Source organism: Rhamphochromis sp. 'chilingali' (genome assembly GCF_963969265.1).
Source record: "Rhamphochromis sp. 'chilingali' genome assembly, chromosome: 16".
Lineage (NCBI taxonomy): Eukaryota > Metazoa > Chordata > Actinopteri > Cichliformes > Cichlidae > Rhamphochromis > Rhamphochromis sp. 'chilingali'.
In genome coordinates, this window is record NC_137943.1 from 18,278,583 (window position 1) to 18,295,135 (window position 16,553).

Genomic DNA, 16,553 nt, shown 5'->3' on the forward strand with positions numbered 1-16,553 from the left:
GATTTATTGTCTATCCCCTTAATAAAACTTACATCTTTCTATAAAAAACACTTTAGTTATAGTCTTAAGGTTAAAGGTTAAAATAAAATAGACTGAAACAATAAAATCACTCACCTGTCCCTTTCTGCCACAGCGATCTTAATGCAGCAGAGGCTTCCTGTCACATCCTCCTTTGTTGGATGCATCCAGGACATGGGGATCAACGGTGAACTGGTGTCCTTCGAAAGGCCGTCAAGCGTGTTTGGTCCAGTCAACCTCAAGGAGTGTCCAGGCTGAACATAAAGATCTCCTCAAACCATCAGTAAACAAACCCTGGGACCATGTCCACCACCAGCTATGTGCAATCTGTTACTATGACAGAGAATGTGTTAGCATGTAAGAGTGTGTGTGTAAGACGATTGTGTTTCAGCGTGAGTGTGTTGGGATGAATGTACGTGAAAAATAAATATATGAGCAGCGGCTTACAGGTTCATAATGTTTGCTGTTAAGTTAAACATGTCTATATTTATTTAGTGTAAAGTTGCGTATTGCCTCACCAATTACAAATGCATTTTTTGACGGCTGCAATAAACTCTACTTTGTTGGTCTAGTCAGTCTCTACTGACTATCAAATGCTACTGAATATGCTTGTAAGTGGTCAGTGCTGCGTTACAGTCAGCCCAGCACTTTCAGAAAACAAGTATTGCCTTTGGTGCTGCGAAAGAGATCAAGATTATTAACTGATGTACTTTTGGTTTGCTTGTTGGACTCAATAGCTTATACTAAGAAAAATGATGTTTACACCCATGATTCTCAATTCAGTGACATTTCAGGGGTTGCTAAGCTATTCTGTATTCATATCCACATGCCAGCATGCAGAATTCTGCATTTTAACTGGCTTAAGAGACATGGACTCTTTGCACATGTTTTCAAACCACATGTTTTTCGCCCCCAGTGTTGTATTACTGTTCTGATCTGATTTTCCAGTTTGCATTCCCTTTGCATGAGAATATGGATGTATATCTTACAGTAGTTACACCAGATAACAGCATGTACTAAATTTTGTTTCTATCAGTTAAATAACCAATATACCTAGATGCCATTAGAATAAGTTTGGTCAGTAGTGTTTGGGACCATTGCAAAAGTAATAACAGAAAAAGTATGTTTAGGTACTTATATTCACAAAAAAGGTGTTTACTTTTCTAAATTGTGCATTTATGCCAGACTTTAAATAACATTATATCTCAATATGATGTAAAATTCATATTAAATTGGACACACTGTACATGCATTCCTGTCTTGTGGCAACTGATTTGTAAGCCATTATGTAACCTGTCTGATTAATATTCTTTATGAATACCTGTCAGTGCCATAAATAAATAATGGACTTTTGATCAAGGAAACAGCTTGGGAACTGTTAACTTCCACTCATTATGGTTCATACTAAACAATTAATGTACACTGCTGTGCAAACGTCTTGAGCCACCCCTCATTTCTTTATATTTTGTTTCCAAGCAGCCAGACTTTCTAGTAGTTTTTTTTAAATTAAGGGATGAACTGGTGTTGAGTCTACACATAATAGACAACTTAGAAAAGAATCAATCTTAAACTGTAAGTTTAAGCACTTTTGTATCAGCAGCCTGTTGCAAAACTCATTAGAATTATACAAACTCTGGTTTTGCCTTACTGTAGTGCCATGTATGTTTGTACATGTTTCAAAGTCCTATTTCCCTTTTTTGTAGCAAAATGTAAACACCAGAAGGTCCCGTCAAGACCTTTGCACAGTGCGGTGAGTATTTCTTTTGTAACTATAGCTCATTTTAATATTAGTAAATTATATAGCATTTAGGAAACTTTGATTGTGTTAAAATATGAAACACAATAAAATGTGGCCTTTATAAAATTCAGATAGTGTTAGAGTAAGAGCTCACACTGAGGTCTTGTCCTCAGTATTGCTTTAGAGGAAATGAGACTTTTTGGGGGGAAGATGTGGTAAAAGTAAGGAAGTTTTCCTGAAAGTATACTTTTAGAAAAGCATTAGGATAGCATAAGATTTGAAAATGTAAAAAAAAACAACCTGTTAGGGATATATCTGTTAAACGTGTTAAATAAAATACAAAGTTGAGAAAATATCCATTATTGCCATTGGTAACCACTGGTAATTAGTCAAAAACGTCAAAAACTGTATGGACTCCTCACCTCTGCGTTTTAGCTAAAGACCACGCCCACTCCTATGCTGCCTTCAGGGTCGTTCTTTTCCCTCAGAAATGACAAATAAATTGCGCAAAGTTACAGTTAGCGCACCATTGCCTGAGAACATAACGGAAAGGAAACTCTAAAATTATAGTGTGGCTGCAAATTAAAAATAAATACATAAACAATACATGCGATCTTCCTGATGGGCAAAAATGGAAAGGTCGTAGCATAAGAAACACAGGAACAGATGTGTTGACAAATAATTTAACACAAACAAAACCTTTTCTGTTTGTGGCTTGTTTCACCGTTTTCACCTCTGTTTGCATTAATGTATTCAATAAGAGGAATAATCTGTTCTTTTTCTTCATCTAGTTCTGTTCTTCTGCTAGAAATCTTTTTTACGATAGCACATGAAGGCAGCACGTTTCCTGGCTCACATGCAAACCAGCGGTCAGGAGACAGAATACAGAGTACGGCCGCCCAGCTGGCGGGACACTGGTTAGCTTCACTCTGTGTTGTAACCGGCTAGTTATGTGAAATAGCGGATTGTTATACGAACGTAAATATGCCAGCATTTGCTCCAAACTGCGCCACCGGTTGAGACTTCTCTGAGTGTAAGTAAACTAACCAGCTATACCGCCCTACCTGCCTGTCTCCGGTCGCGTTCAGTTCCTCACCTCCGATATCGGGTGTCTTAATGGCGGACGGAAAGGAACCAGCCCCGGCGAGCGTGGAGGAGGAGACAGACAGTATAAACGACGCAGAGCTGGCGCTGAAGGGGATCAACATGCTGCTCAACAATGGATTCAAAGAGAGCGACGAGCTCTTCAGAACATACAGGTCTGTGTGTGACTTCTCTTCCTGTATGTAAAAACAAAACAGAGGCGTATGCTTGTGTTAAATGTTATGGCAGGTGTAGCTAATGTTCCCAAACTTGTGATTAACCAATACAATTACAACTGAAGGCATCAAAGCGTGTGGTCTAAGCTTTGAAAAAAACAAAAACAGGAAGAAAAAAAAGCCCACCACCCGTGTCACGCTTGTCTGGTGGAGAACCATTTGATCTGATCACAAGCAGAATTAGTGTTGTTTAAATACCCTGAGCAAATATCCACAACCACAATATGTGACATGTGTGCACATCATTAGATTTGGTGACTGTCTTCATAAATGTCTAAAAAAACAACGAAGTGCTTGCTTAACAGGTTGCCATTCCTGTTATACCGCTGTCTGGCTTTGAGGTACTTTGTACCCTTCTTGTGAAATATGTCAACATAGCCCAGCTAGTTCCTCACATCTACAGTTGAGTGACATATTAGAGGAAAACAATAACAACAATGTGTCCAGATAAGGTAACCAGGTTTCTGAGATGGTCTCTCGTTTGCTGATCCAGAAAGCATACATGAAGAGGCATACAAGCATACATGAAGACTGTCATTAGGTGAGAGTGCAATATTAAAAGATCCATAGCATCACCTGTAGAAGTCTAGGTTTATATATTTTTACACATACCAATTATTGGATGGCTGCATATGTCTTGCCTTGCTCTGGAAAGCAATGTCTTTGATGTCATTTAGGATCGAAATGCAAGCATTAAACTGGTAAACTATTCTCTTAGTCCAGTAGCACCCATCTCAGCCAAATAATCAGTAGGCATGCGAGAAAACTGCTGCATAACCTTTCTTTTTGCATTTTGCATTCATTAAAAGAGGTCACAAGTTATAAATGTTGGGAATCCCTGCTCCTGAACCGCACACGTCCTTACACATGCTTCAGCCTTTGCTTTCAACTTGAATGCTTATGTCATGAAAGGGCAGCTCCTATGGTTCCTGACCCCTGGGGAAAGCGTAAATGTCACCTCGTCCGCTAATTGCATTAAGCTCTAGGTGTCATCCTGTTTTGACTGGATCAGCAAAACGATGGAGGGAAGTGAAAAACACAAACACAACTGTCTGAGAATGAGCTTTTACTGGCAGTATGTACGAGTTTCTGTTAAAGCTCCCCTGGTACTATTACGTTTGTATAGTATGTTGCACTTATGTGTGGAGGTGGTTCCATTATAAATTAAATCCCCATCACAGTTACACAGGGATACCTGTACCAAGTCAATTTTCCACAATTATTTGAAACATTTTGCCGTAATTTGACTGACACGTCGTGCCTCTTGTCTTCAAAGTGAAATATAAGGCTGCTGAAATTCAGTTATTGCACCAAAATGACCACACAGCTACACAGCTACAGATGGAAATCAAAAGGACCTTTGATTTCTGTAAATGATGCAAGTTTTCAGCTACACAGATGCAAGTCTGTGTAGCTCTAAAAGATTATTATTAGTAGCTATAAATGTGTCAATTGTGACAGGGTATATGTTTTGATTATAGGGTAGAAATTTCTGAATCTCTTAATTCATCAAAGAGAAAGTTAGTTGATAAGTTTTGCATTAGCTGGCTTGTGACCGTTGTAAAGCTGTGTTAATAGTGTGTAACAGTGTATTATGAGCACCTTTGATGCCCTAAGATAATTTCAGATGAAGGGCATCTTAAAGTGTGTTAGTTATGAGGGTGAGGCCAAAAATTGCCAATTGGGGGTAGAGGGTAATAGTCAAAGAAAAGAAAGTCTAATTTGAGTTTCTGCATATTTAAAGGCAACAGCATGCAGTCTGCCTTTTGTGGAAAAAATGGGTCATTCATGGATTGTTTTTCTGAAGAGCTTAAGTGAATGGTAGTGAGTGGTAGTGCAACAGGATACACCATTGCAACAAGTCAGTTTGTGAAATCTCTTCCCTCCTAGCTACTCCACAATCAGCTATAAGTGGTATATATAAGCGGAAGCATTTAGGAACCAAAGCATTGCAGATGATGTGAAGTTACAGAGTGGGGTCGCTGAGTGCTCATAATGCATTAAAGTGGCCAACACTGCTGACTCAATAACTGCACAGCTCCAAACCAGCACACAAAAACTGTGTGCTGGGAGCTTCATGGTTTGGGCTTCCATGGCTGACAGCTCCTGTAGGTATAATATTTGTAGTTGACCCAGTATTATTGTCCATACAGTGTATATGTTTACAGAAATAAAGATTAATATAGTGACGCTGGTCCTATCTAGTAAACTCAATTTGGTTCCTTGATGTAAAACAAAACAAAAAAACCCTCTATTAAATATCTTTAATCTCAGAATTTGTCAGCTGTTTTTTTTATCAAATGTGACTTTTTTTTATTTAGCACTTTAATGTTGGAAAATATCTTGGTTTTATATTTCATGAATTAATTTTTCATTGTTTTACTTCTGAATATTCTCCTCCTTCCCATTAGTATTTTTCTAACCTACAGTAGTCCTAATACATTGGCATTATTGATGCATGAAACAGGCCACATACTTTTCATTGTTTCTCCAGTGAACTTTACACTGTCAGAGAAAATCACATTATGTGAAAAGACTAACTTCTCTTATATGTTTGGGGTTGTTTTCTTCTTCTTTTTTTTACTTTCTTTCAGGAACCACAGTCCTTTGATGAGTTTCGGTGCAAGTTTTGTGAGTTTTCTGGTGAGTGGAAAAGCAACTCGCTGCTATTTTGGTTTGTGGCCAAACTTCTCGAAGATTTTTGTAAATGTTGCTTTGGGAGCTTTTGGTTTCTTTGTGAGGCTTATGGAAGTTCCCTTGTGTTCCCTTTAAGTCCTTTTAAGCCAGCTGTTATGTTTTGCGAAGAAATTTCTAAATTATGTTTGATCAGCATTTTTCCCCCCCAGCTACAAACGTAGCTGAGTTTGACAGTTTGTTCTAAACTTTGCAAGTTTCTGCTGTCATGATTGGATGGTATCATACACATGCTGGGTCAGCAGTGGGAGGGATGTCACAAAGTACAAATACTTAATTTCTGTACTGTTACTGTACTGTTTTACTGCCTGTATTTAAACACAAGTATCTTTGTTTGATTGTTTTTAGTCACATTTTCAAAACAGGCTCGTTATTTTATTTTTATTTTTAATGCGTTTGGGAGTTATTCTTTCACATCACTGCTCAGTGTGTATGACATAAATGTCATAGAGATGAAAGATGCAAACAGCATATAATGTATGCATCATTTATTGCATTATACTCTTTTTTTTTTTTTTTTTTTTTTTTTTTGTTTAATGTTACCCATCGAGAATGTAGGGAACAGCTACAAATGGAGTTATTTAATTTAATGTGCTTTTTCTCTGCATGATGATTGCATGTGTTGAAGCACCTATTCCCATCTATTAATATTATTATAATATTTTTTAACATGACATGAGGCTTATTTATCTTTGCAAAAAGGAGCTGATAGAAGAGCTACTATATACTTTAATATTTTCCACTTCCTGGTCAGCTGGTAACATCTGAAGTACAGTGGTATTTTTTAACAAGTCATTAATGACTCCAGAGGACTTCTGTGAGATTGACCCTTAAAGGGCAAAGATAGAATAAGGTTACACTTGCAGAGCACATCACCATGATGTCTACTCATCTTTTACTGGGAGAAATCAGAGAGCAAAAGCCCTTACGAGTTGCCAGGCACCTCAGCATGTGAAAAATGAAATTCCCAACAAAAGCTTTGACAGTGGAAAAGGACAGCAGTGTTACTGCAGTCCAAGTAACACAGAGATCTTTGTTTCAGTCGAAGCAAAAAAAGTTGGCAGCTGGGTTGTAGTGCTAGAATAATTACAGAGTTTCTGGTGTATAATTGTACTTCATTAGTAGCCTGACCAATTAAAAATAATCATTCAGAAGTAACTTTATAAATTAAATGTTTTTTAGTATGTGGCAAAATCCCAGAATTTGGCATTCAATTATTCAATTATCTCTTCATGTTTTTTTGTTTTTTTTAAAAAGGGATTTAGGTTAGCAATAGTGCATATCCTTTATCTTCTACCTGTTTTGTTCATTCATTCATTGTATGTGTAATTTGTACAAAATCTGTCAATTTGGAACAATTAGATTTCGTTTTCTTGTTTCTTTTTCTGACTCCACTGTCGAGTGTTCAGTGTAAGCGATTTTTCTTGAACCACATGTAAGTAATTGATTGCTTTTATCCGGTTTCCCTTTTGCAGAACGCCATGATGACTTTTGAAGAGGAAAAAATGCAAATGGCTTTTGAAGACCTCAAGGCTACAGAGAGACTGTGTGAGAGTGAAAACATGGGTGTCATTGAGACCATTAAAAGCAAGATCAAGCGCAATGTGAGTAAATACTTGATTAAACTGCCTGTATTGTACATCATTATATAGACAAGCATTTCATGTTGGGCCTGTAACGCCCACGTGTGCTTGTTAGCTCTCCTGCATACCTGTCTGTCATCAGCCTGTAAATGTGGGGTGTTTGTGTGGGCAGATGGACTCTCAGAGGTCAGGGGTGGCTGCAGTGGACCGACTCCAGAGGCAGATCATCATTGCAGACTGCCAGGTTTACCTGGCGGTTTTATCTTTTATCAAACAAGAGCTGTCATGTAAGGGAACCTTTGGTATTTGTTGGTTGACAGTGATGCACTCCACACGTATCACGTAGGTAGGTGACAAATTAAAGGAAAAAAACAAAACCTGTCTTTTATGCCTTGGGAAGCTTTTTTGCTGGTATGGGTCCACTTGTCTCTTTAGAGGGAAGTGTCACTTGAAACCAGTACAAAGCTGTTATGGAATGTTTTTATTGTGATGGAGGTGGTCTCTCCCAGGTAGCCCCTGTTGCAGGGATACAAGGAGTCGCTAGATCTCAATAGCTATGAGAGATTTTGGGCCAGCACTCTTTAGCGCCATCATTGAAACACCACATGACAGAAGAATCTTTTAGAAGAGTGGTTTTAGGGTGCTCTAGCCTTCCTGACATTGGCCTCTGATGGCTATGATAGCTTTTCCTTTAATTTGTCATCCACCTTTTATTTGATGTGTTAAATACAAAGAGGTTATAATAAAGGACTTTTCTCTAATCTGAGCTTCAATCCTCTGACAGCATATATCAAAGGAGGCTGGATCCTCCGTAAAGCTTGGAAGATGTACAACAAATGTTACAACGACATCACACGTCTACAAGAAGGCAGCAGGAGGAGGGGCTCTGAACAGCAAGCGACGCCGTCTTCATCGTCCGGCTCTGCTCTGTCCCACCAGAGTCGCTCTCCCTCACCCGGGTCAAGTCCATCACAGGGGCTAGATGGCATCAGTCCCGAGGCTCTGGATCGGCTGAAAGGTTCAGTCAGTTTTGGTTATGGTCTTTTCCACCTCTGTATATCGATGGTGCCACCGCACCTACTGAAGATCGTCAATCTGCTGGGCTTTCCCGGAGACCGCCATCAGGGCCTGTCAGCACTCACTTACGCCAGTGAAAGTAAGGACATGAAGGCCCCCTTAGCTACGTGAGTGAGTATGTTTGCGTATCTGTATCCTGTTTTGCAACTTAAACAGTTGTGTGCAGTGTAATAAAATAATGAAAGCATAATTTGTAGAGGAAAGAAGGAAACAAAAAAGAGATCCCAGTGTGAACAGCTGTAATAATTGACTGACTCAGGTCCCTGTAGCACAATTTTCCAAATCCTGCTTCATACTGAATCGTTTGAAATTGGTTTTTAGTCCTTGGGTGCCTTGGGAACCATGTTTGTAATCAAGCCTTTAATTAAAATCAAGTGTGTGGGAATTTGGTCATGTCTGCCAAGTTAACAAATCTGTAATATAACCACATTATGCAATATTACTGTAAAATGCTGTGAATCGTATTTCCTCAGTTTTGTAAAAAGCGCAACACATTGTGCTGTTTTTTGTGTGTGTGTCATTATCATAAATTAGAAATTTGCTATATTCCCTCTCATTACAGTCTCTGTGCTTTTCTTGCAGCTTGGCTCTGTTGTGGTACCACACAGTAGTGCAGCCCTTCTTTGCTCTGGATGGCACAGACACACAGTCAGGCCTAATGGAAGCCAAATACATTCTTAAACAAAGAGAGGCTATTTATCCCAACTCCTCCCTCTTTATGTTTTTCAAAGGCAGAGTTCAACGCCTTGAGGTAAAGACATGTGAATACTAAACCTTGTTATCTTTTGCCATGTGAAGTAGTCTTCTAACTTGGAGAAGCTCAGTATTGTCTCACTGTAACTCATACTACAAAGTTTCCTTCTGTAGTGCGAGATCAGTAGTGCCTTGACGTCCTTCAGTAGTGCCTTGGATCTGGCCTCTGACCAAAGGGAAATTCAGCACGTTTGTTTATATGAAATAGGTACTGCCTGGCTCTCATATTTCTCTCATATTTCAAATATGCCTCACTCGGTATTAGTATGCAACATCATTTCTGATCGATTTTTTTAGGCTGGTGCAGCATGATCGAACTGAACTACAGAGAAGCCTACAGAGCGTTTGACAGATTGGCGACTGAATCTCGCTGGTCCCAGTGCTATTATGCCTATTTAACTGGAGGTAATTACAGCACCGTAATGCTTTCAGGGTATTTTGTAAGCTCGGTAGTGGATGCTAATCCATATTGTATGTTGTGTGGTGCAGTGTGCCAAGGAGCCACTGGTGATCTGGAAGGAGCCGTTGCTGTTTTCAAGGACGTTCAAAAACTTTTCAAACGCAAGAATAATCAGATAGAAATGTTTTCCATGAAAAGGGTGAGTGTGTAACTAGTTTGTTTCCTGTAGGAATATTATGGTGCTAAGAATGCCACTGATGTGAAGATGCACTTTTGTTTTTCAATCAGTCTGAGAAGCTAAAGAGCTCCAGTATATCCAAAGAACTCTGCATCCTATCAGTGATTGAGATTCTGTATTTGTGGAAAGCTCTGCCCAATTGCTCCAATGCCAAGCTGCAGACGATGGCCCAAGGTACTGCATTCCAAACTAATATCTCGCTTGCATTATGTGCACTAATGCAAAGTGTTTGTAATTTTGATTCCTCCCTTAGTGTTACAGGGGATTGACGACGCCTCGTGTGCAGGCCTGAAAAACCTCCTTCTTGGTGCCATAAGCAAATGTCTACATAATACCAAAGATGCCATTCAGGTACTCTTGTGTTAAATTAATTATGCAATTTGCATTTTTGGAAAATTGATGCACAGCATGAAGCACAGCATGAAGCACGGCCCTCGCCGGCTGCCTTAAAGGATTGTCCATGCACTTACACAACACAATAATCATTGTTTGTTTTGGTATCATGACCTTTTTTTTTTTTTTTTTTTGAAACAGTATTTCCAGCTGGCTGCAAGGGATGAGGGGGGGCGTCTGAGCAACTCTTATGTGCAGCCCTACTCTTGCTATGAACTGGCCTGTGTGCTGCTGAATTCCCCAGAGGCAAGTTGTGTGTGTGTGTGTGTGTGTGTGTGTGAGATAGTTAAACTGTCTCTCTTGGCCAAGGTCCTGGAGGAGTTACACTATCTAAATATTTAATTTTTTTTTTCTAGTCTGCGGGGAAGGGCCGAATGCTAATGCTTCAGGCCAAGGTACAGTAATACTCTTTATTTATTCTCTGCCCTGAAAGGAGGTAATATGTCCTGTTTTTCCTGTCTATTTGTTAGCAGTCTAGCTTCCACTGTTTTTAAGATATCATTGTGGCGGGGTGTGGCCTGCAGAGCCGTGCAGGCCACACATCCGCAATCATGCACCGCAGACTTAAATGTTGTACTGGGTCCTGTGGTTGGAGAGGTGGTGTTGATGTGAGTACAGCTGGCAGCGGGAGAGCTGCGGCCGTTGTGTGTAAATGGTGTGCCTCAATAAAAGATGTTGAATAGCAGTAAAGTGCCATCGGGTCTGCTGTGGTCGTTTACGATCATTTTTAAGTTTTGTGTGATGGCAGTTACCAACAGCTCGAGCGGATTTAATTTAGGTGAAAATCTGGTTAAGATCAAGGTCGCACCATATGTGAAAATCAGTACAAAGTTTATATTAGCCATAACTTTTTATTGATCGTCTTCAAACTTCACAACAACATACTGGGCATTGGAGGACATGAGCACCCATGTAGGCTAAGCATTTCACCTTGACCGTCATTATTAGCGCCCAAGGTGAAAAAGCTGGTCTTGCAAAACATTTTAAGAAACCATATCGAGTATAATATGTTATATGGAAGGTCATGAAGAGAGCTTGTGATGTCACAGTGATGCCGTAACAGGCTGACATCCTCATATTGTAATGAAAACAGGCTGATGTCAGCATGTCTTATTAATTTTAGCGTAGTCCGTGGTCTTTGGGGCGAGTCGCACTATGAGTGATCTTGTTACTACTGGAAGTAGTTGGTAACAAGTCCTGTCTTATTTGATTAATTAAAAGCAATTAGTGTTTAGATTTTGTCTTATTTTTGCTGCGGGTCAAAGCTTTCTTTATAAAACTGATCAGGATCTTTTCATTCTGACTCATCGTTCTAAATCAGATTAAGACACCCACTGTCTGATCAGGTGACAGGATGTCTATTGGAGTGCCAGTGCTGCTTGAACTTAGTGAGCTGAGTATACTGGCTTTGCATTGACCTAAAGTTTGCCAACACTGTAGCCAAGCCTCTGTATAAGGAATGGATTTAAAATGAAAATGACGGAATTTGAATGAAAACAAAAGAAATTGGGAACAAACAATGGAATTTGAATGAAAACAATGGAATTTGAATGAAAAGAACAGAATTTGATCAAAAACAAAAGAATTTTCATGAAAACAACAGAATTTGCATGAAAACAACAGAATTTGAACAAAAACAACGGGATTTGAATCAAAACAATGGAATTAGAATGAAAAGAACGGAATTTGAATGAAAACAACAGAATTTGAGAATGAACAGAACAGAATTTGAATCAAAACAATGAATGAATGAACCATGAATTCTAAAACAAACAATAGAATTTGAATAAAAAGAGTAGAAGTAGAATGAAAACAACAGAATTTCAATGAAAAGAATGGAATTAGAATGAAATGAATAGAATTTGAATCAAAACAATGGAATTTGAGAACAAACAATGGAATTTGAATGAAAACGACAGAATTGGAATGAAAACAACAGAATTGGAATGAAAACAACAGCATTTGAATGAAAACAACGGAATTTGAATGAAAACAACGGAATTTGAATGAAAACAACAGAATTTGAATGAAAACAACGGAATTTGATCAAAAACAAAAGAATTTGCATGAAAACAACAGAATTTGAACAAAAACAATGGAATTTGAATGAAAACAACGGAATTAGAATGTATAGAACAGAGTTTGAATGAAAGCAACAGAATTCTAAAACAAACAATAGAATTTGAATAGAAGAGTAGAATTAGAATGAAAACAACTGCATTTGAATTAAAACAACGGAATTTCAATGAAAAGAACGGAATTAGAATGAAATGAATAGAATTTGAATCAAAACAACAGAATTAGAATGAACAGAACAGAATTTGAATCAAAACAATAGAATTAGAATGAACAGAACAGAATTAGAATGAACAGAACAGAATTTGAATCAAAACAATAGAATTAGAATGAGAAGAACGGAATTTGAATGAAAAAAACAGAATTTGAATGAAAACAATGGAAGTTTAAAACAAACAACAGAATTAGAATGAACAGAAAAGGATTTGAATCAAAACAATGGAAATAGAATGAAAAGAACAGAATTTGAATGAAAACGACAGAATTTGAATGAAAACGACGGAATTGGAATGAAAACAACAGAATTTGAGAACAAACAATGGAATTTGAACGAAAACAATGGAATTTGAACTAGAGCAGGGCGATATGGCCAAAAATATTTATCATGATATATATTTGAAAATTTGCGATAACGATATAACTGACGATATAATTGATGCGAGACAAAATACAACTCCACAACATTACTAGCGCAAAAAGACAACCTTCCATTTATTTTCACTTAAACAAGAAGCTGGTTTTTATGTACATTAAAGCTTTATAAAAATGTAACAGTGCAAATGCAAATTCCTTGCTGAAAGTTTAACCAAAAGGCATTTCCAGTAGAAATGGGATGACATATCCTGAGCATAACCATGTATAATATCCACTGAAGTTAAAAAGAGGTGCTTTGCAACATTAAACTGCAGTGAGCAGTACGTATTTTTCGGACCATAAGGTGCACGGGATTATAAGGCACATTAAGCGAAACAAAGCAGTCAGATAAATCAAACTTTATTAAACTCATTCTTCTTGCTTCCTCCACTTCTGTACCATTGATTTATTAATGAATGAATTCTGCTCTATTCCCATGTTGTTGCAGTATATTAATGACTAACCTTGTATTGTGGATGGATTATCTCAGTTGTTCTCCTGACTGAAGTTTGGTCCGTTTACAGCATCCCGCCATGTGATTGCATTTGTCTCTAACTATCAGGAACTTTAACGTTAACTTTTATAAGTGGAAAAGTGTTAGTGTTTGTCCTCCAGCTTCACTGTTTATGTTATGCTAACATAGCTGTGTTGCTAGCGATCAGGTAGCACATCATTATATACCAGCTAGCCCAACTTCAGTAACCCTACAAACGTCACTGCTGTTTAGTTTCCTGTCTTCATTTATGTTGGAAGTGATAGCAGAGCTGTACGTTTGATTTTTTTCAGAAATCTCTCAGTCAGAACATGCTATATCATGCTTAGGTAACTAGCGAAACTAGCGAGCTAACTTCCGCTAGCTTCCTGCTAACTTCTAACTCCGTTAAATGTAACAAATTTTGTTTTCATGGATGCCTGGAAGTTAAACTTCATAGTTTCACCTGGTTAAGCAGCAATGCTGATCGTTTTATTAAAGATGAAAGAATTGAGACAGTTTTTAACTCTCAGTGATGCTGCAGTGTTCGTTTGATCTGAAGAATGGGGAGTTTAGGACCCAGATTACTCCCAGATTTAAGAGCATCTTAGTCCGGCAAATACGACAATAACGACAGCCGCTTGCATGTTCTGCAAAAAAATGTGCTTTGTTGTGTATCTGACGGACAAACACCAAACCAGTTCCACATCACGGAAGTTGCACCATTTTTACAAACCAATTCTGGTTCATCTGTTTCACTCAACAATCGGCCATGTGCGTATGAAAACAAAGGCACTGCACATGCGCGTTTTACTCATATTCTATCGCGATATTTCATTTTCCTATCGTTGCCAAACATTATACCGGCATTACCGTGAACGGTATAATATGGCCCAGCCCTAATTTGAACGAAAACAATGGAATTGGAATGAAAACAACGGAATTGGAATGAAAACAACGGAATTGGAATGAAAACAACGGAATTTGAAATCAAACAACGGAATTTGAATGAAAACAACGGAATTAGAATGTACAGAACAGTTTGAATGAAAGCAACATAATTCTAAAACAAACAATAGCATTTGAATAAAAAAGTAGAATTAGAATGAAAACAACAGCATTTGAATGAAAAAAACGGAATTTCAATGAAAAGAATGGAATTAGAATGAAATGAATAGAATTTGAATGAAAACAACGGAATTAGAATGAACAGACCAGAATTTGAATCAAAACAATGGAATTAGAATGAAAAGAATAGAATTTGAATGAAAACGACGGAATTAAAATGAAAACAACGGAATTTGAATGAAAACAACGGAATTTGAATGAAAACAATGGAAGTTTAAAACAAACAACAGAATTAGAACGAACAGAACAGAATTTGAATCAAAACAACGGAAATAGAATGAAAACAACGGAAATAGAATGAAAACAATGGAAGTTTAAAACAAACAACAGAATTAGAATGAACAGAACAGAATTTGAATCAAAACAATGGAAATAGAATGAAAACAACGGAAATAGAATGAAAACGACGGAATTTGAATGAAAACAATGGAAGTTTAAAAGAAAACAACAGAATTAGAATGAAAACAATGGAATTAAAATGAAAACGACGGAATTTGAATGAAAACAACAGAATTAGAATGTATAGAACAGAGTTTGAATGAAAGCAACAGAATTCTAAAACAAACAATAGAATTTGAATAAAAAGAGTAGAATTTGAATGAAAACAACAGAATTTGAATGAAAACAACGGAATTAGAATGAAATGAATAGAATTTGAATCAAAACGACGGAATTAGAATGAAAAGAATGGAATTAGAATCAAAACGACGGAATTTGAATCAAAACGACGGAATTTGAATGAAAACAGCATTTGAATGAAAACAACGGAATTTCAATGAAATGAACGGAATTAGAATGAAAAGAAAAGAATTTGAATGAAAACAATGGAAGTTTAAAACAAACAACAGAATTAGAATGAAAACAACGGAATTAAATGGTCTGAATGCCTGATGCAGTCTCGCCCTGCAGAGCAGTGTTGTAAGTATCTTGCTTGCATTAGCATTAACTTTGTTAGTTGATTGGTAGCTGACACTGAATGAGCACAGATCTCACTCTATTAGCCGTAACAGCCATCTCTGCATGTCTGGGCAGACACACGGTGTCTAAGAGGAGCACTGGGCACTGGGCTCTCTGTTTTTCTTACCTGATTGGTCAGCATGTTCATTGATCTGTCTGTGTTGACTGCAGAGGTTGTTAGAGGGCAGAGCACGAACAAAATAAAATTCATTTTGTTTTCCGTGCAGGAGGACTACGCTGGCTATGACTTTGAGAACCGACTCCACGTTCGTATTCATTCAGCTTTCGCCTCTATGGCGGCCTCCGCCCAGCCTTGAACTTTAATCTGAAATGTCTTTGAAAAAGCCACAATAATGAGTATGGATATTTTCACTTTAAAATAATTTCTTTATACTTATAAGATTCTGAGCCAGTGCATCATTTAGAACACAAACATGAATATTTCACAAGAAAACAGGTACAAGAGGTGTTATCGATCTGTTACTGTACGGCACAATACACTGTTTGTTTTTGTCTTCAGGGTTTGTTTTAAAACTAGATGCCTGTTGAATTGAATGAAAACCCGTAGATTTGTTTTGTAAGATCTTAGGCATTATTGCTTACATGGAGGAAATGTTCTTCAGATTGTGTAAAGGCACATATCAAGTATTAAGCATCAAAGCAATTACAAGAAATGACTCTGAAAATGTCTTTAAGAAGCCAATATTTCCACTTCAGTGTTGGTTGTTGACTTTGACATTTGTAAAGCTAATCTATAGGCAGTGTATTAATCTTTTGTTTTTGTTTTTTTAAAAGCACAGCCCCTTTTTAAGCAGTCGTTTTTATCAGTGTAAATATGTCTCACATAAAGGTTTTAATAAATGTGCCACTTTGAGCGGCTTAAATGCACAACGCTCCTTTCTGCTGCAAAGTTTTTCCTGTATATTTGTTATAATAAAAACAACATTGTAAAACTGAATATCTGTTTTCGTCGACTGTTTAAGTGTCATAGCTTAAAGGTGACAAATACATTTCTTCACCAACAGAATTTGTACTTCTTTAGTGATCAAAGTAATCACGAGGGGCATTAAGCCT

The 16,553-nt window shown here is 37.6% G+C and overlaps 2 protein-coding genes across 3 annotated transcripts in view; both read left to right on the forward strand.

Annotated features, from left to right (window-relative positions):
* Positions 1-1,647, forward strand: part of LOC308412622 (laminin subunit alpha-3-like) — a 62,382-nt gene extending 60,735 nt beyond the window's left edge. Inside the window, exon 77 of one of the 2 annotated variants that reach the window (XM_080907122.1) lies at positions 134-1,647. In XM_080907122.1, the coding sequence (XP_080763248.1) occupies positions 134-276 (143 nt within the window). In that variant the 3' untranslated portion in view covers positions 277-1,647. The remainder of the gene's footprint in view (positions 1-133) is intronic. The other variant, XM_080907123.1, reaches the window with a different exon arrangement.
* Positions 1,648-2,365: 718 nt separating this feature from the next.
* Positions 2,366-16,313, forward strand: LOC308412623 (tetratricopeptide repeat protein 39C-like). Its single transcript, XM_080907125.1, has 14 exons — positions 2,366-3,015; positions 5,670-5,718; positions 7,245-7,373; positions 7,525-7,639; positions 8,137-8,536; positions 9,012-9,180; positions 9,297-9,390; positions 9,480-9,587; positions 9,672-9,781; positions 9,871-9,994; positions 10,074-10,171; positions 10,355-10,459; positions 10,570-10,608; positions 15,707-16,313. The coding sequence occupies exons 1-14, from the start codon at positions 2,873-2,875 to the stop codon at positions 15,794-15,796; spliced, it is 1,773 nt and encodes a 590-aa protein (XP_080763251.1). The 5' UTR covers positions 2,366-2,872; the 3' UTR covers positions 15,797-16,313.
* Positions 16,314-16,553: the final 240 nt, after the last annotated feature.